The following is an 18,481-nucleotide window of genomic DNA, read 5'->3' as shown; positions in this document are numbered from 1 at the left end:
AACTGGCTATAAATGAACCCTTTAAAATGGGGAAACAGGCTCAGAGGAGAGGAGAAGGGACTTGTCTAAGGCCAAACACTAGAGCTTTGCCCAGATCAGAGGTGGGGAACGTCTGGGCCGCGGGCCACATAAGGCCTGTGAAATCAATACCAGCTAACATCACACGCCTCACCAAAGAGAAGCAGTTCCAGCCATCGCTTTAGGGGGGAGTTAATTCAATGTTTGACCAAATATAGCAGGCTAATTTTTTTCTTCATTAATTTTAGAGAGAAGGGAGAACATCGATTGGTCGCCTCCTGCATGCCCCCCACTGGGGATTTGGCCCACAACCTGGGCACGTGCCCTGAGTGGAAATCTAAACAGTGACCTCCTGGTGCAGGGTCAATGCTCAACCACTGAGCCACACCGGCTGGGTTAGCAGGCTAATTTTTAAGTTGATAATTTTGTATGGCCCGGAAATGATGTTATAAATATCCAAATGGCCCTTGGCAGAAAAAAGGTTCCCCACCCCTGGCCCCTAGATGATATACGGCTTTTGTGGCTCAGCTGAAGCAATGAGTGTGCACATGTGATAGAAACAAAGAAGCGCCCAGATGAAAGGCCTATTCATCCTCCCCAGTGTGTGGTTTGCTACTGGAAGCAGATATCTCAATCCTGGTAAACTAGTCGCCCAAAGAAAGTAGAGTTGAAGGACCCTTGGGGCTGATACTCTGAGCACCTGTTTTGTGTCATTGGCATCTGTCTGGGAACACAAGCAATGACAACTGCTCTAGCAGCTCCCCTTTAACAAACAGGGATTAGAAGTGTCTACTCCTCAGATTTCTCACTAACAATTGTGTTTTAGTTCCTTTCCAATGGTTTAGATGGCAAATGAGGAAGACTAGGAGATTTTTCTGGGAGTTTTTCATCTGGTGGCAAATATGTGGGCAATCAAGAAAGAGGGTAAAAGCCAAACCCCCAAAAGGATGACCACTAAAGGCACCCATCATAATACCCCTTGCTAGGTAAGTGTTGTGTAATGGAAAGAACCTTGAGTAGGAGACCAAGGACCTAGGATCTTCCTTAAGCATGGCTGCTAATGTGCTCTGCCTCAGTTTCCCCAGTGGTAAACTAGGCAGATAGACTCAATGATTTTGCAAGGCCCTACAAATCAAATGCTATATGGGTTGTAAAAAGTCTTTTATCTCAAGGCTGTGAAACTTTATTGGGTCGCAGGCCCATTTGAAATTCAGCAGAATGTTGTGGACATTTCTCCAGAAATGACACATTGTCATGGAATTCTGAACACCATTTCAGAGGCTTCGTGAACTTCCTGAATCCACGGGCACAGGGTTCAAAACTGCTTCTTTCAGGAGATAAAAGAGATTAACTGCAGAAAGCAAACATGATGCAATGTGACAGCCGCCTGGCCTCAATCCATCTTAACATTTTTCCCCAGCGTTTGACCCCAAAATGGAACTCTTGCAGGACACCATCTCTCTTCTTTAAAGAACTGTTTCCAGCTTTTCTTCTTTCTTTCTTTCTTTCTTTCTTTCTTTCTTTCTTTCTTTCTTTCTTTCTTGATTGCTTGCAAAAGAAGCTGTCAGGACAAAACAGGCAGAAGAATAATTCAAACAGACCTAGGCTTTGACATGCAAAACGTGCTTTGCAGATTTGTCTTAAGCGGTTGTAGGCAAGAGCAGGAAGGCCACCTTCCTGAGTCCACATGGAGGGTTTGTGGGGGGCATCACCCACGCTGTCTGGCCCCACAGGAGCAGACAGATTCTTGGCAATATATTACAGTGCCAGAGCTCCAACCTGGCACCAGGGTCCATATCATCAGAAAGAGATGTGTTATGATTCTCCAATGTTTAGCGAATGTTCCTAGTCCCCTGCTTCCAAGGTAAGCAATGGCCCCAACCCCGGTAGATTTTAGTTCAGGGTTAGACCTTTGAGATCAGTGGTTAGCCCAAAATCTTTCAGAGTTCGATGTCCTTTTGAGGAGGCAGGAAATTCAGGGAACAGTTGAGAACTGAGCTCCCCTCTTCAGCTCAGGTCAGTGGATAGCTTGGTTTCTGCAGAGTCTGGCTTGAAGGAGTTCAGACATTCACAGTCTTACAGGAGCTCAAGATATACCTTCTGAGGGGATAAAGGCAGAATACAAAGGAGAAATAAACCTGTTCTAGGACATGTGCCCCCCTACTTATAGCATCTCAGAGCCTGAAGGTGCAGGGCCAGGAAGGAGCTGCTCTTCAGCACAAAATGACTCAGCACACAGGGTGTGGAGAAAACCCTTCCAGAATCTGGAAAGGGTCTTCTGAAGCCAAGGCTTTTAAAACCTGAAAGAGAAAGAAGAGGAGGGAATTAGCTAGGGCTGGTCAAGCACTTAACAGCCACTGAACAGTGGGGCCTCTCTTGGTAGGTGGCTAAACATACAAACTGGTAGCTAATCTTTTGATTAATAGGGGCTGGCTAGGAAAATACCCTTGTAACTCTGAGCCCATGAAACAGGCCTAAGACCGTGCTATACTCAGGAATAGAAACTGTATGCCTTTAGCCTCAATGCTAATCCCCAAAAAGTCTACAGGGGATGCAGAAGCCTGATACCTCTGAGATTATTGCTAGTTATAAGGTTCCGACCTTTCATTCTACAGATTGGGAAACTAAGGCTCAGAGAATGAAATGTAATTGCCCCAAATGTCACAGCCTAGGATTCCTAATAAACTTGATTCAAAGGCAATTTGTAAAACTACTCCGTAGTTTGGCTGGAGGAGAAAGGAAAGAAGAAAGAGACTTAAAAACACAGAGAATGTCAGAATTAGAAGGCAGTAAGTTTAAGGGTCATGTAATTATAGGGTAATGAACTGAGGCATGGAGATAAGTTTCTACCCTCTGAACTGACATGGTATTCCAATCCTCAGAAACTCAGATCCCATAAAGAAGGCTCACGTGAAGAAGGTTCTGTAATCAGGGGTGGGATAGTACATACCTGAAGCCTCAACTCTCCTCTCCAGGAAGTCTGCCTTGAGAACTGTGGGTAAAGGACAGAAGACATGTCACTAAGACTTTAGAAATTAGAACCGGAAAGGCAAAGCTAGGGTAAGGGTGGCCTTTACATGTTAGTGTCAATATGGTCATTTTTTAAAATGGAGAAGTGATTCAATCCTGATTTTTCAAAGCATTTAGCTCCATGCTTATAGGTTGAGCTACCTCTCTGGCAGATTTAGAGAGCCAGACAAAAACATCTTTTGGATGCCAGACCTTGTGAACCAGACTACAGAAGGCTAGGAAAGCCACGAGAAATTGGCCCAAGACCAAATACTACATTCTGTAATTATCTCTAATAGGGAGAAAGGCAAGGAGGGAGGACAAATCCGCTTTTGACTTGAGGACCAAGCAGCCTTCCCTGGCCTCTTGATGTGCTTAGATCAATCCTAAATTAGCCTTGTCTAAAGACAGCTGGAGGGAGGACAAGGAAAATGGTGGCGGGGTGAATGGAAGCTACACAGACCATCTCCCAGGACCAAACTGGAATTACAATGAAAATAAAGACAAATCACCAGAAAAAGGCAACCGAAAAGCAGCTTGGAGGACCACATAACCAGGGACACTGACTCAATCGTGGTAGGCTTGTGAAGATGCGAGAGGGGGCCAGGAGCCCACAGTCCGCAGCAGTGTGGGCTGGGACCTGCGGCCTCGGCTGGGACCTGCAACCTCCACTGGAAGCTGCGCCCTTGGCTAGGTCCTACGCCCTCAGCTGGGAGATGCTGCAGCCTCGGCCAGAGTGACTGCCTTAGCTGGGAGCGGTGCCCTTAGATTAAAGTCCCAAGCGGCTCCACAGTGCAGAGCCGGGACAGATGCTAAATTAGCAGCAGCCACTCACCTTGGGCCCTGGCAGAGGGAGGGCAGACTCGACTGGAACTGTGTGGGGACACTCGGGATTTGGAGGGTGCTCAGAGCTTTTGCTGAGTTGCAGCCACACAGGACTGTGGTCATCTTACTCCTTCCCAGGTCCCTGGGGGGAGGTGGCCGCCCCTCCCTCGAAGATTCAACCCCACCTGATGGCCATTGAAATGCTAATAGAGGCCCATTAACAACAAACATCTGCCTCACTCTCAGGAAATCCTCTTACACTGAGCACCTGAGGAAGTTTTTCATTCAACGCAGAAACCAAGGTTCTTCAGGTGACCTCTACTAATAGCCTCCAGGCAAAAAGCTAGAGGATAACTACCATTCTCTGGGCTAGCAACTCTAAGCAGGAAAGTAAGACTTGACAGTGGTGTTTAAAGTGGGTCTTCCCTGCCTCATCCAAACCCAGGAGAGGGAGCCACAAATAGCAGAACACCAACACCCACAGAAAAAATTTGGCAGGCTCCACAGCCCACTGTGATAGCCAAAATGGTGAAACACAGAAACAAAAGCCAAATGAAAGAACAAGAGACCTCTACCAAAGATGAGATAAATGAGGTGCAGTTAAGCAACTTAAGAGAACTACAATTCAGAGCCATGATCTTGAGGAAACTCAACAGCATGTGTAAGGACATGAGCACCATGAGTAAAGACAGAGAAATGTTGAAAATCAACCAGTTGGAAACTAAAAACCACCAAGTAGAAATGAAGAATGACATATCAGAAATAAAGAACACATTGGAAAGTCTAAATAGCAGAGTAGAAGTAGCTGAGGACTGGATCAGTGAATTAGAGGATAGGGTAGAAAAAATGAACCAATCAGAAAACCAAAAGGAAAAAATAATTAAAAAACAGGAAAACAGCTTAAGAGAACTGTGGGACAACAGGAAACGTAGTAACATTCACATCATAGGAGTCCCTGAAGAAGAAGGAAATGAGCAAGGGTTAGAGAATATTGGAAGAAATGGTGACAGAAAACTTTCCTAATTTGGTGAAGGAAGAAGGCATTCAAGTTCAAGAAGCACAAAGAGCCCCAAGTAAGAAGAACCCAAACAGGCCCGCAGCAAGACACATAGTAATCAAAGTGCCAAAAATTAAAGACAGAGAGAGAATCCTAAAAGAAGCAAGAGAGAAGCAACAGGTTACCTACAAAGGAAACCCCACAAGGCTCTCAGCTGACTTCTCAACAGAAACACTACAGACCAGAAGGGAATGGCATGAGATAATCAAGGTCATGAAAAACAAGGATCTGAATCCAAGACTACTCTACTCAGCAAGGCTATCATTTAAAATAGAAGGTCAAATAAAGAGATTCCCGGACAAAAAAAGGCAAAGAGAATAAATTAGCACCAGCACTGCAAGAAGTGTTAAAAGGACTGCTGTAATTAGCAGGAGAAATGGGAAGAAAAATAGAACCACACTAAACAAAAATGGCAATAAATAAGTACATATCAATAATCACCTTAAATATAACTGGATTGAATGCTCCCATAAAAAGACACAGAGTAGCAGATTGTATAAGAAAGCATGACTCATCTATATGTTGTGTATATGAGACCCACCTCACAATAAAAGACTCACATAGGTTGAAAGTGAAGGCATGGAAAAAATATTCCAAGCAAACAAAAATAAAAAAAAGCTGGGGTAGCAATACTCATATCTGATAAAATAGATTTCAAAATGAAGGCCATAACTAGAGACAAAGAAGGCCACTATATAATATTGAAAGAATCCATCCAACAGGAAGATATAACCTTGATAAACATATATGCACCCAATATAGGCGCACCAACATATATCAAAAATCTTCTGGAGGACTTCAAAGGAGAAATTGATAGGAATACAATCATAGCAGGGGACTTCGACACCCTGCTGACGTCACCAGATAGATCCTCTAGACAAAAAATTAGCAAGAAAACATAGACTCTAAGTGTAGCACTAGACCAAATGGATTTAATAGATATCTACAGAGAATTACACCCCAAAACTACAGAATTCACATTCTTCTCAAGTGCATGTGGGACATTCTCAAAGACAGACCACATGTTAGGACACAAACTAAGTCTCTACAAATTCAAGAAGATTGAAATCATATCAAGCATCTTCTCAGATCACAATGGCATACAACTAGAAATCAATTGCAACAAGAACATCCAAAGACATTTGAACACATGAAAGGTAAATGGCATGTTATTAAACAATGAATGGATTACCGAGGAGATCAAGGAAAAAATTAAAACCTGTTGGAATCCAATGAAAATGAACACACAACAACACAAAATCTATGGGATGCAGCGAAAGCAGTTCTGAGATGGAAGTTCATAGCACTACAGGCCTACCACAAAAAAAAAAAAAACAAGAAAAATCTCTAATAAGCTATGTACCCTCACAACTTAAAGAACTAGAGAGCAAACAAAAAGAAAACCCCAGAGCAAGGAGAAGGAAGGAAATAGTAAAGATCAGAGCAGAAATAAACGACATAGAGTCCAAAAAAACAATTCAAAGGATCAATGAAACAAAGAGCTGGTTTCTCGAAAAGATAAACAAGATTGATGGACCCTTAGCTAGACTCACCAAGAAACAAAGAGAGAGAACCCAAATACACAAAATCAGAAATAAAAGAGAAGAAGTAACAGCTGACACAACAGAAATACAAAAGATTGTTAACAACTACAGTGATACCTCGGTTCTCGAACATAATTCGTTCCAGGAGGACAGTCGAGAACCGAAATGAAACCCAATAGGAAAGCGTGACTCCACAAAGCGTGACTCTCTCTCTGCACTCACACTGATGACGCAAGCAAGGCGCACTGGGCCGAATGAACGCCATTCGGCTCAACTCGGCTCATCTCGGAAGTTCGAGTTCCAAATATTTGTTCGGATTCCGAGACAAAAGTTTCTCGAATCTCCTGGTCGAATACCGATTTGGTCGAAAACCGAGGCGTTCGAGAACCGAGGTATCACTGTACTATGAAAAATTATATGGCAATAAGTTTGACAATCTAAGCAAGATGGACAAATTTCTAGAAACATATACTCTCCCAAAACTGGACCAGGAAGAAATAGAAAATTTGAACAGATCAATAACAACAGAAGAAATTGAAGACGTAATCAAGAGTCTCCCAGCACACAAAAGCCCAGGCCCAGATGGCTTCACGGGGGAGTTTTACCGAACATTCAAAGAAGAACTAACACCCAGTCTCTTCAAACTATTTCAGAAAATTCAAGAAGAAGGTAGACTTCCAAACTCGTTTTACGAAGCTGCATAATTCTAATTCCAAAACCAGAAAAAGACACTACAAAGAAAGAAAACTACAGGCCAATATCCCTGATGAACATAGATGCCAAAATCCTGAACAAAATACTAGCAAATCGGATCCAGCAATACACCAAAAATTTATTCACCATGTCCAAGTGGGATTCATCCCAGGGATGCAAGGCTGGTAAAATATCCGCAAATCAATAAATGTGATACACCACATAAATAAAATGAAGAATAAAAACCACATGATCATATCAATAGATGCCGAAAAAGCCTTCGACAAATCCAGCATCCATTTCTGATAAAAACATTCAGCAATGTGAGAATAGAGGGATCATATCTTGACATAATAAACGCCATATATGAAAGACCTACAGCCAACATCATACTCAATGGGCAAAAACTAAAAGCATTTCCCTTAAGAACGGGAACAAGGCAAGGATGCCCACTTTCGCCACTCTTATTTATCATTGTACTGGAAGGGTTAGCCACAGCAATCAGACAGGAAGAAAAAATAAAAGGCATCCAAATGGGAATGGAGGAAGTGAAACTATCATTATTTGCAGATGAAATCAAAAATTTACTAGACTTAATAAATGAATTTGGAAAAGTAGCAGAATACAAAATTAACGTCAAGAAATCGATGGCATTCTTATACACTTTTGATAAACTCACAGAAAGAGAAACTAAGAAAACAATCCCATTTACCATTGCGGCAAAAAAATTAAGATACCTAGGAATAAACTTAACCAAAGAAATAAAGAACCTATTCGCAGAAAACTACAGGTCATTGAAAAAAAGAAATAGAGGAAGATATAAAAAAATGGAAGCACATACCCTGTTCATGGATTGGAAGAATTAACATCATTAAAATGTCCATACTTCCCAAAGCAATCTATAGATTCAATGCAATTCCCATCAAAATACCAACAGCATACTTCACAGAATTAGAACAAGTACTTCAAAAGTTCATATGGAACCAAAAAAAGACCTCGAACAGCCACAGCAATTTTGAAAAAAAAGAACAAAGTTGGAGGGATCACATTACCAGATTTCAGGTTATACTACAAAGCCACTGTAATCAAAAGAGCCTAATACTGGCACAAGAACAGGCATATAGTCCAGTGGAAGAGAAGAGAGAACCCAGAAATGGACCCAAGGCAATATGCCACGAACGTGGCAAGAGCATACAGTGGAGTAAGGACTGCCTCTTTAATAAATGGTGTTGGAAAACTGGACAGTTACAAGCAGAAAAATGAAACTAGACCATAAACTTGCACCCTACACAAGAATAAACTCAAAATGGATAAAAGACTTAAATGTGACTCATGAATCCATAAAACTCCTAAAAGAAACTGTAGGCAACAAAATTTCAGACATCATATGCAGCAGAATTTTCACTGATACATCACCTAAGCCAATAAAAACAAAGGAGAAAATGAACACATGAGACTACATCAAACTCAAAAGGTTCTGCACAGCGAAAGGTACAATCATCAAACGGAAAGGCTACCCACTCTATGGGAGAGCATAATTGCCAATGATATATCAGATAAGGGGTTAATTTCCAATATATATAGAGTGCTCATACAACTCCACAAAAGGAAGACAAAGAATCTGATTAAAAAATGGGCAGAGAAACTAAATAGACACCTCTCCAAACAGGACATACAAATGGTTAAGAGACATATGAAGAAATGCTCAACATCACTAATCATCAGAGAGATGCAAATTAAAACAACAATGAGGTATCACCTCACGCCTGTCAGAATGGCCGCCATCAACAAATCATCAAACAACAATTGTTGGGGAGGGTGTGGAGAAAAGGGGACTCTAGTACACTGCTGGTGGGAATGCAGACCGGAGCAGCCATTATGGAAAACAGTATGGTGTTCCCTCAAAAAATTAAAAATGGAACTGCCATTTGACCCAGTGATCCCACTTCTAGGAATATACCCTAAGAAGCCTGAAACACCAATCACAAAGAATATATGCACCCCATGTTTGTAGGAGCACTATTTACAATAGCTAAGATCTGGAAACAGCCCAAGTGTCCATCAGTAGACAAATGGATAAAAAAGCAGTGGTACATATACACTATAGAGTACTATGCAGCTATAAGAAAGAAAGATCTCTTATCCTTTGAGACGATATGGAGGAACCTGGAAAGTGTCATGCTAAGCGAAACAACCCAAACAGAGAAAGACAAGTATCATATGATCTCACGTATTTGTGGAATATAATGAACATAACAGTCTGAGGAATGGGGTAGTCTCAGAGACGTGGAAGTGGAGTACAGACTGACCATCCCCAGAAGAGGGGGTGGTGGGGGAGAGATAAACCACAGAACTTATATGCATGCATGCATGAACAATGGACATGGACAACAAAGCTGGCACAGGGCAGGGAGGGAGGGGGAGGGGGGAATCAGTGGGGAAAAAAGGAGAAACATCTGTAACAAAAATAAATTAATTAATTTAAAAAAATAAAAATAAAGACAGCTGGGGGGCGGGGGGGAAGACAATCCTGAAGAGTCTAACCATCATATAGCATGGCCAGAATATCCGAGACAACAGCTGGTCCTGAGGCTACATCCTTACCATTGTTTTTTTCTTCTCTCTTAATTCTATTTACACCTACTCCATCAGTGGCCATATTCCCATCCATGCTTTCAATTATCACCAAATACTGAGGATCTCCCCCTGCCAAAAGAGCTACTATTCACTTTTTAATATATGTCAATGCCCCCATGAAGTATAATAGCTATACTCAAAAGTTCTACCTCTCAATCTCTGGAGGACCAGCTCAACTACTAGTCTAAGTTGCAGTTACCTAGTGGACATCTCTATCTGGATGTCCTATAGGACATTCAAAAACAGTGTCCACAGTTGACCAGAGCCACTTTTCCACAAAACCTGTTCCTCCATGATTAATTATTGTTACCATCTACTTAATTTCCCAAGTTAGATTTTCCTCTTTTAATTCTTATGCAACGTTCTATGTTTGAAAAAGCAACAAGGTCTTATTGAATCTATCTCAACTCTCTCCTTCCATTTCATTCTTACTGGCAATGCCACATGTCAGAGCCTCATCAACTCTTGCCAGGATAATTAGCCTCCTAATTGGTCTCCCTGCCTCCAGTCTTTATTCTACCATCTATCTTTCCCTTTACCAACATAAATATTGTGTTTACAACTCAGTCAGCTCTGAATGTTCATTATCATGCTCAAAAGTCTTCCATAATTCCCAATGGACTACTGTATAAAGACCAAACTCCTTAGTATGTCATACAAAGCCTTTACAATCTGGCCGCAATCCATCTTCTTGGCCTCACCTCCAGCTTCCCTCTTCTCACCCCCACATTCTAGCCAAATTGGAACACTAATCACTTCCTTAATCTGTATTGCATAAGCTGTTCTGCCTTACTGAAATGTCTTCCCCCGCCCCCTTCTCGATGAGCCACTTCTCATTTTCTTGTTTCATTTTTTTTTTTTATTGTTGTGGAAGGAAGATGAATGAGAGAGCGAGGTCATTCAAATGTCAGGTGTACAAATGAGAAGTAGAAAGGGATAGAGCAAAAGTTAAACAGATCATAATTTTCAGTAGAGATGAGAGAAGAGCCTGGCAACAATGTCCACAGATAGGACTGACTGTGGCTAGCTGACAATCTTGAGCAATAGCCAGAATGTAGATTCAATGATGCAAGTGGTAGTTAAAATGTGTGGGCCTACACAGAAGGGGTGGTTTCCCTATGTAAATGCTGAGTGGGAGAAACCTGTGGGTATGTAGGATGGTGGCTTACGACATACTGAAGAATAGGTATACCCACTTCGGTCTTATCTACACTCCCGCCATGACAGAATCCGGGGAAAAAGATTAAATCTAGGTTCCAGAGGCCTAGACATAGGATAGGTGAAAACTTTATTTCCAGCCTATCATAAAAAAAAATCTAGGGTTTGACCTCACTTTTATTTGTTATGATAGCATAAGTGGTAAATTATTATCTACGGAGAATTTCACCTGGTCTAGGGTTCCCAGTGATTGACTGCTAAGAAGAACTAGGTTGACCTTCTGTGCAGAATCATGTCCTGGTGAGGTAGGTCCCACAGTTTGGACTAGATGAGGTCAAACCTACCTCATTTCACTACTGGTAAAGGCACATTGTTCTGCTTTTAACTAACCACCTACAAGGGTTGTACTCCTGTCACCCATCCAGAAGCACAGTTTCAAACTTTCTGATAAGCAACATGGAGCAAATTCACAAAAGGGTCCCTGAAGGCTAAGCAACCATTTTCCCAAGTGGTCTAGTCAAAATGGCCCCAAATTCCAGGTCTTAGGCAGTCTGCATCAGCACATGAGAAGAAGGAAGAAGGACAAGGAGGGAGGGAGGGAGGGAGGGAGGGAGGGTGGAAAGAAAACAAAAATGATTCGCAGGCCCTATTCTTAGAGATTCTGTTTGGGTATGTCTAGAGTAGAAGGCAGGATTCTGTGTTTGTTTGTTTTTCCCCTCAAGATTGTCAAGGTGAGTTACATGTGCAGCTAGTTGGAGAACAACCACCTGAATAAAACGTTTGCCTCTGAAATGAGGGCTATGCTTATTCTAAGACTGTTTTTGTTAGACTGTTGCATTCTATATATTTTTGTCAGCTGCCCCTTAATACTATAATAGGTTCTAAATAAGTAAGCTAACAAAAAATAAGACTCAAAAACTGAGTGCAAAGTTTTTGTAATACTACTTGGCACGTGACTACTGTGTATATGAGAGAGAGAGAAGCAGAAAGAGAAAGGGATGGAAAGGCAGTCAGGGAGGCAAAAGGACAACATTCAGAGACAGATAAAAAGAGACATAGGGAGAGAGAGACAGAAAACGAGTGAAACAAATGAGACAGAAACAGACATAGTAGAAGAAACAAATACAGAAAGATACTGAGAATGAAAGAGGCACCGGAAGAAAAGGAGTGCAAGAGAAACAAATAAAGTGACAAAAGACAAGCAGATCAACAGGTAGAGGGGAAAAAAAGACAGAAACACAGGCGAGAGAGACAAGAGTTGTGGGAAAGAAAGGGACAAACAGAGAGACCGAGACTGAGATACACAGGAGAAAAAGAATGTAAGAGAGCGAATGAGATGCTTAGGCTACATTTATTTAAAAAAGTGATGTCATCTCTCTTCTGTCACCTATATCTCTTACCTTCCTGTTTTCCGGGAAGCTGTCTCAAAGAACCTGGTCCTCGAAGCCACCCTGCAAACAGAAGCCAAGCAAGTCCCATGAGTCGCTCTGGAATTTGTGAGAACCAATGGCCAATGGAAGAACAAGAAAATAGGAACCAGACAGGCCATCAATGCCAGGCCCTGCCTTAGCTTGCAAAGGACCTGGGTCTGAGGGGAAACCCAAGTATCAGAATGTGAACTGGCTCAAAGACCATAGGCACCTTCAAGGCTATGGTTGATACCTTTAGCTCCCTGTTGGTTCAGAATGGTCTAAGGATATTGCCCATTCAGGCTATTCTTAGAAGTAAGTGAAACAAGTCCTAGGTTTCAAAGTATAATTGTTGACATTATGTAAATACACTTAGCTAATTAGTTAAAAAGGAGGCAGCTTTTTAAAAATTTGCCCCATGCCCTGGCCAGTGTAGTGCAGTGGATTGAGGGTCATCCTGTGCATCAAACGTCACTGGTTCGATACCCGGTCAGGACACATGCTCAGGTTGTGGGCTCGATCCCCAGTGGGGGACGTGCAGGAGGCAGCCGATTGGTGCTTCTCTCATTGATGTCTCTCTCTCACTTCCTCTCTCTCCAAAATCAGTAACAGCATATTAAAAAATGAGTACATACAATAAAAATGTGCTCCATTTTACAGTTGTGGAAAACAAGAGACACGAGAACAAGAAACACCAGGAGGGAGTATGCTGAGAGGGGTCCCAGGCAGTGGCTGTGGCCAAACAAGGCGGGTCCCTGAGAAGTGCTGCATCCTCACAGCAGCAGCTTTATCTCTTGCTCTGTGGTTTGCAGCCCAGCCTCAGAGAGGTCTGTGGGACATCAGCTCAGCTCATACCCTGCAAGAGGTTCTCTGGAGGATCTGAGTCATTTTGGAAGATTTTACAAAAACCACACCCTTGCAAAAAAAAAAAAAGCCTCAAGCACAAGTGCAATGAGTAAACCTGTTCATTAAATTACTTTTAAAACCAGTAGCAATAACAAGAAAAAAAGAAAAGTTCCAGAGCCAAGGGAGCATGGAACAGAAGATAATCTTATCACCCTTCAGAGATCAGGATAGCTAGAAACAATGGGTCTCCTATTTGGCACTAAGGCTCAAACTGGTGAGTTCTGGGGTAATCTCTCAGCCTTCAGTGTTGAGTGGAACACTCCGAACAGGGCTGGTCTGTGCATTCCCCTAGACAACGAAGGGAATGGTGCCCGGGACTGTGCACTGTACACCCTTCGAAACCATAATGGTAATCCTGAAAGCATTCCTGGTGGCCTAAGATGGGCCTTAGGTCGACGATGAGGATTAACCCTACTTACACGGACGACGGGATTTCCCCTACATTGCCAGCTACGATATCTGGCTTTGTTTCTGTTTTCTGGGGAGTAGCTGCCCGGTATAAAGGGTCTGGAGGCCTCACTGGGGGACGGATGATGGTTGGCTTTTCTCCTGGAGGCCGTACTTTGCTGAAACTGTCAGAGTCTCCTGGAAGAAAAAAACATCAAGAACCTTGCTGGTTAGCCAAATGGAAAAATATGCAATATCAGAGTTATCTAGGCCACCTCCCTTGGCACCCATTTCTTTTGGGTCACTAACAACTCTTGATTTGTATTCTTTTATCACTCTTCTGTAACGAGTCTCCTAACTTGCCTTCCTGCCTGTAGGTCTCCAGTTTCCAGGTCAGTCAGTATAGAATGAATACACATAATTTTTATAAGACACGTCTGGCAGGAGTATGGTGAAATGGATGGACTCACACATTGCTGGTGGCACTGTACACTGGGCTTATTCTATCTAGATAGCCATCAAGAATTCTGCAACAATGGGGACGAAATGCAAAATCATACATATAAGACAGTTCATACTCGGTGATCCAGTTGATCCACTTTGGGGATAAGGTCCAAAGAAATTTAACCCAAAAGAAAAAAAAAATTAAAAATAAAAATAAACAAGAAGTCAGAACCAACCACAGAGGTTAAGCAAATGAGTGAATTTTTTACAAGCATTTAACCAATACTTATTATGCATGAACTGACAAGGTCTTGAGTCAGTTAAAAATATATAAGTATATAAAATAATACAACTGAAAAAGAGTCCACAAATGTGCTCATGGCCTAATGAGCACAATAGGAAAATAGACACGTGCACGACTATGCAAGGGTGTTAGAAGATCTTGATATTCATTCAGATTTTTGTTAGTAAATCTTTTTATTTTATTTTTTAATTTTCAATTGATCTTTATTGTTGAAAGTATTACAGATGTCCCCCTTTTCCCCCCATTGATCTCCTCCATCCTGCTACGCCACCCCCAGCCTTTACCCCACTATTTTCTGTGTCCACGGGCAATGTATATATGCATATAAGTTATTTGGTTTATTTCTCTCCCCTTCCCTTTCCCCTTCTCCTTCCCCTTCCCTCTGAGATTTATCAGTCTATTCCCTGCTTCCATGCTTCAGGATCTACTTTGTTCATCAGTTTATTTTGTTCATTAGATTCCACATATAAGTAAGACCATGTGATATTTGTCTTTTTCTGACTGGCTTTTTTCATTCAGCACACTACTCCCTAGGTCTCCCCATGTCATCTCAAAGGTTAAGAGATCTTTCTTTCTTACAGCTGCATAGTATTCCATTGTGTAAATGTACCACAGCTTTTTTATCCACTCACATACTGATGGACACTTGGGTTGTTTCCAGATCTTAGCTATTGTAAATAGCACTTCTGTGAACATAGGGGTGCATATATTCTAAATCTTGAGATTCATTAAGCTTTCTTCTATAAAAATTTTAAGGTAAGTATTAAAAATATTAACTTAAATCCACATAACACAGTTATAAGATTTACCCTAAGTATTGTCACTCTGTTTTTCTCCTCCTTAATATCTTCCCAGTGGCTATGTACAGAACAAAATTCAAACACCTTAAAATAAATTCAAGGCCCTCTATGAACTGGTCCAAAATTATCATCCCAGGCACTATTTCTGGACTATAACTACCAGCTCCACTCTAGTCAAACTGGTCTCCTCACTACTGTATCAAAGCAAGCTCTTGACTCTTACTTCTAGGTGAGACATATGTTATAGTGAAAAGCCCAGAGAGTCTGGAGTTGGGTAGACCTGTTTGTTCTGCTACTTCCAAGCTGTGGGAACCTGAGCAGTTACTTCACTTCTTTGATTATCAATTTATTCACCTGGGAAATGGGTATGGTAATCCCTTCTCACAAGGTGTTTGTAGGGACTAAATTAGATGGCCTATAGAGAATGCCTAGCATAAAGCAGGGGTCAGTATATGTTAGTTTGCCCTGCTTCTTGTTCGATATATACCCCTATTCTCATGTCTTAACTGTACTGTAACCATTCCTCAACACTCTGCTCAAATCTTACCTCTCTGAACACTCCAGGTGGCATAGCTAATTCCCATCCATGTAAACACTCATGAAGTGCTTATATATTGCCGTATGGGTTTTTTAGTTCCTTCAGCTAGACAGATATGAAAAGAAATCATGATAACACAGTGTGACCGGTGTTCCAGTGGAGGAATGAAAAAGGTACTATGCATGGACACACATATAAAGTCTGTCTCCCCATCTAGGGTGTGCCATACATTTCTGGACATGCCATTCCCCTTAGCACCAGGCTGGGTACACTGAAAAATAAATGACCCAAGTTATCATAGTAATCTGATTTTTCCAACACATTTTATGCCACTCAAAGCACTCTCCCAGAAAACTATTTGATGTTCACAGTAAGCTTGGAAGCAAAAACAGAGGGCTCTTACTTATCGTCTCCATTTGCCAAAGAAGGAAACTGAAGTTTAGAAAGGTGAACTGATTCACCCATCACATAGGTAAGTGGTAGAGTGATGACTGAGACCCCCCTACCTCCTGTTTCTGCATCCACTGTTCTTCCCAGCGTCTGCTGCTTTGCTGTTATTATTAGCAATGATAATAATAATAGTGGTAATGGTAATAAAATAACTGGTGAAGCTTTAGCTACCTTTTTACTGAACACCTGCTCTGTTCTAGGTAGGAGTCATCTCTGTATTCAGCAGAGTCCCAAGTAAATTGCTTTACATGCAACTGGTATTTAAAAAATATTAATGGAGTAAAGAAAAATGTAGTTCTGTCCATTAAAAGGACAACAACACAAAAAAAGCTTTTCCTTTTTAAGTCCCTACCTGTGCCATCTGTGATACATACAAACATGATGTATAAAAATTTCAGGGCTATTCTGAAACCTAAATCGAAAGGTATTCAACGTACTGGGTACTGCTTGAGGGCTTCTGTATCCATCTTTATGCTCTCAGAAGAAATTCACACAAGTGGTCTGACACAGACTTCACCCTCTAGAGGCTTAAAACTGAGTTGGAGAATGAAGTCACACTCCTGGGAAATATGTGACTACTGTAATTCATCATCCACATTACAGGGCCAAACTTGGGCACCCAAAAGAAGTAAGGCAAGAGAGAATTCCCTGGCACGGGACTGTCAGAAGCTTCGTGGAAGAAATAGGACTTGAGCTAGACCTTGACCTGAGAGAGAGCTAAGAATCCTGCCTTGCTTCTTCTCCTCAACAATGGCCTTCCTCCTTCTGGGAGTTTTTGGCAAGGTCAGAGACAGGTTGAGGGTGGAAGGAGTAGCTCTGAGCTCTTTCATGACATCCATATTTGAGGCCTGAGGCTTCTTTTCAGAGGCTCTAGAATATGGGAGATTATACATCTACCATCTTCCATGCCTGCCATTTCCTGGGAGGATGTTACCCACCCAGTAGCACTACCAGCTTTTGAATGTCTATTACATTACCGGATGTCTTGCACGCTTAAATTTTAAAAATCCTCATCCAAGGATATTTTTCCATTTATCATCAGATAGAGTGGGAGGGAGGGAGGGAGAGGGAGAGAGAGAAACCCTGACATGAGAGACACATCAACTGGTTGTCCCCCCCCCCCCCCCTCCGCACGACCTCGACCAGGACGGGGGACGAACTGCAACCAAGGTATGTGCCCTTGACCAGAATCGAAGCTGGGACTCTGGTCCATGGGCCCTGTTGCTCTAACCACTGAGCAAAACCGGCCAGGGCTTGCATACCTAATTTAATTAAACCTCACAGAAACCCTGCCTGCAATGTAGGCATTGTCCTCACTGACAGTTGAGAAAACTGGCTCAAAGAAGTGAAGTTCACCAAACTAAGATCATGTAGTTAGTAGTGAGACCCTTGTAAAAGCAAAACAACTGCTGTCATTCAACTGAGTATACATTATGTGCCAAGCCCATAGATACCCTATGGGCACAATTATTATCTTCATTTTACACATGAGAAAAAAATGGTTCAAAGAGCTTGTGGCTTGTCCAATGTCCCATAGCTAGGATGAGGCAGGATTCGAACTCAAATCTGGGAGACTCTGGAGCCTAAGTCACATCCAAGAACCCACTAAGCCTTTGAACCTATGGTCTTTCTACCAAACTGTACTTTCTATTCATTTATTTTCAACCTTGCTCCACAACCTTTCACTACAAATATGACGTCCCTCTCCAGCCCAACCTGTTGTCTCCCTCCCCATTCTCTGTTAAATGACTGTAACCAAAGAATCTTAGCATCTGTAGATTTCTCGGGCTATCAGTCTTCAACCTTAACCAACTTTCTTCCACCTTTCCTTATATCCATCTACATCCAACCTGAGTGCACAGAGTAAGGGGAGATGTTTCCCTTGTATAGATTACCCCAGTCTCCTAGAACTGTATCTTTCTTTCTATGATCCTGCCCCACACTCACCTAAAATCTCTTATCTCCTTTAGCCACTAGTTACCCTTTTGGATCAATTTAGAGTTGGGCTCCAGGGAAGGCGGGGAATGAAAACCAAACACAGTAGATAATTAAAGCATGATGAGTCCAAACAAGAAAATCTGGATAATGGGCAGCACAGCCCATTACTGCAAGAGCAAGTCTGTTCCTAATAACTTTAGAGCAGATGCAAATGCCACTCATAACATCAGTCACCCCAGTGGAGAACTGATGGCCTATGGCTGAGCAAGGCCTAACAAGCACAATTTCTCCAAGCCCAAGAACATGCCATTAGAATACAGTCTTTTCTCTCCCATAAGACAGAGGAAGAGAGTTAAAAAGGGCC

At 42.0% G+C, this 18,481-nt stretch overlaps 1 protein-coding gene across 1 annotated transcript in view; it reads right to left on the bottom strand.

The window, feature by feature from the left end:
- Window positions 1-522: 522 nt before the first annotated feature.
- The window catches only part of OPHN1 (oligophrenin 1), a 293,249-nt gene continuing 275,290 nt past the window's right edge, over window positions 523-18,481 (bottom strand). Inside the window, exons 22-25 of the mRNA XM_036271467.1 lie at window positions 13,676-13,841; window positions 12,342-12,392; window positions 2,969-3,010; window positions 523-2,318 (exon numbers count right to left, since the gene is read on the bottom strand). Coding sequence (XP_036127360.1) covers window positions 2,977-3,010; window positions 12,342-12,392; window positions 13,676-13,841 — 251 coding nt within the window. The 3' untranslated portion in view covers window positions 523-2,318; window positions 2,969-2,976. The remainder of the gene's footprint in view (window positions 2,319-2,968; window positions 3,011-12,341; window positions 12,393-13,675; window positions 13,842-18,481) is intronic.

This window comes from Molossus molossus, unplaced genomic scaffold, assembly GCF_014108415.1.
Source record: "Molossus molossus isolate mMolMol1 unplaced genomic scaffold, mMolMol1.p scaffold_m16_p_2, whole genome shotgun sequence".
Classification (NCBI taxonomy): domain Eukaryota; kingdom Metazoa; phylum Chordata; class Mammalia; order Chiroptera; family Molossidae; genus Molossus; species Molossus molossus.
Note: the sequence above shows the minus strand (reverse complement) of the source record. Positions and strands in the feature narration are given on the sequence as shown.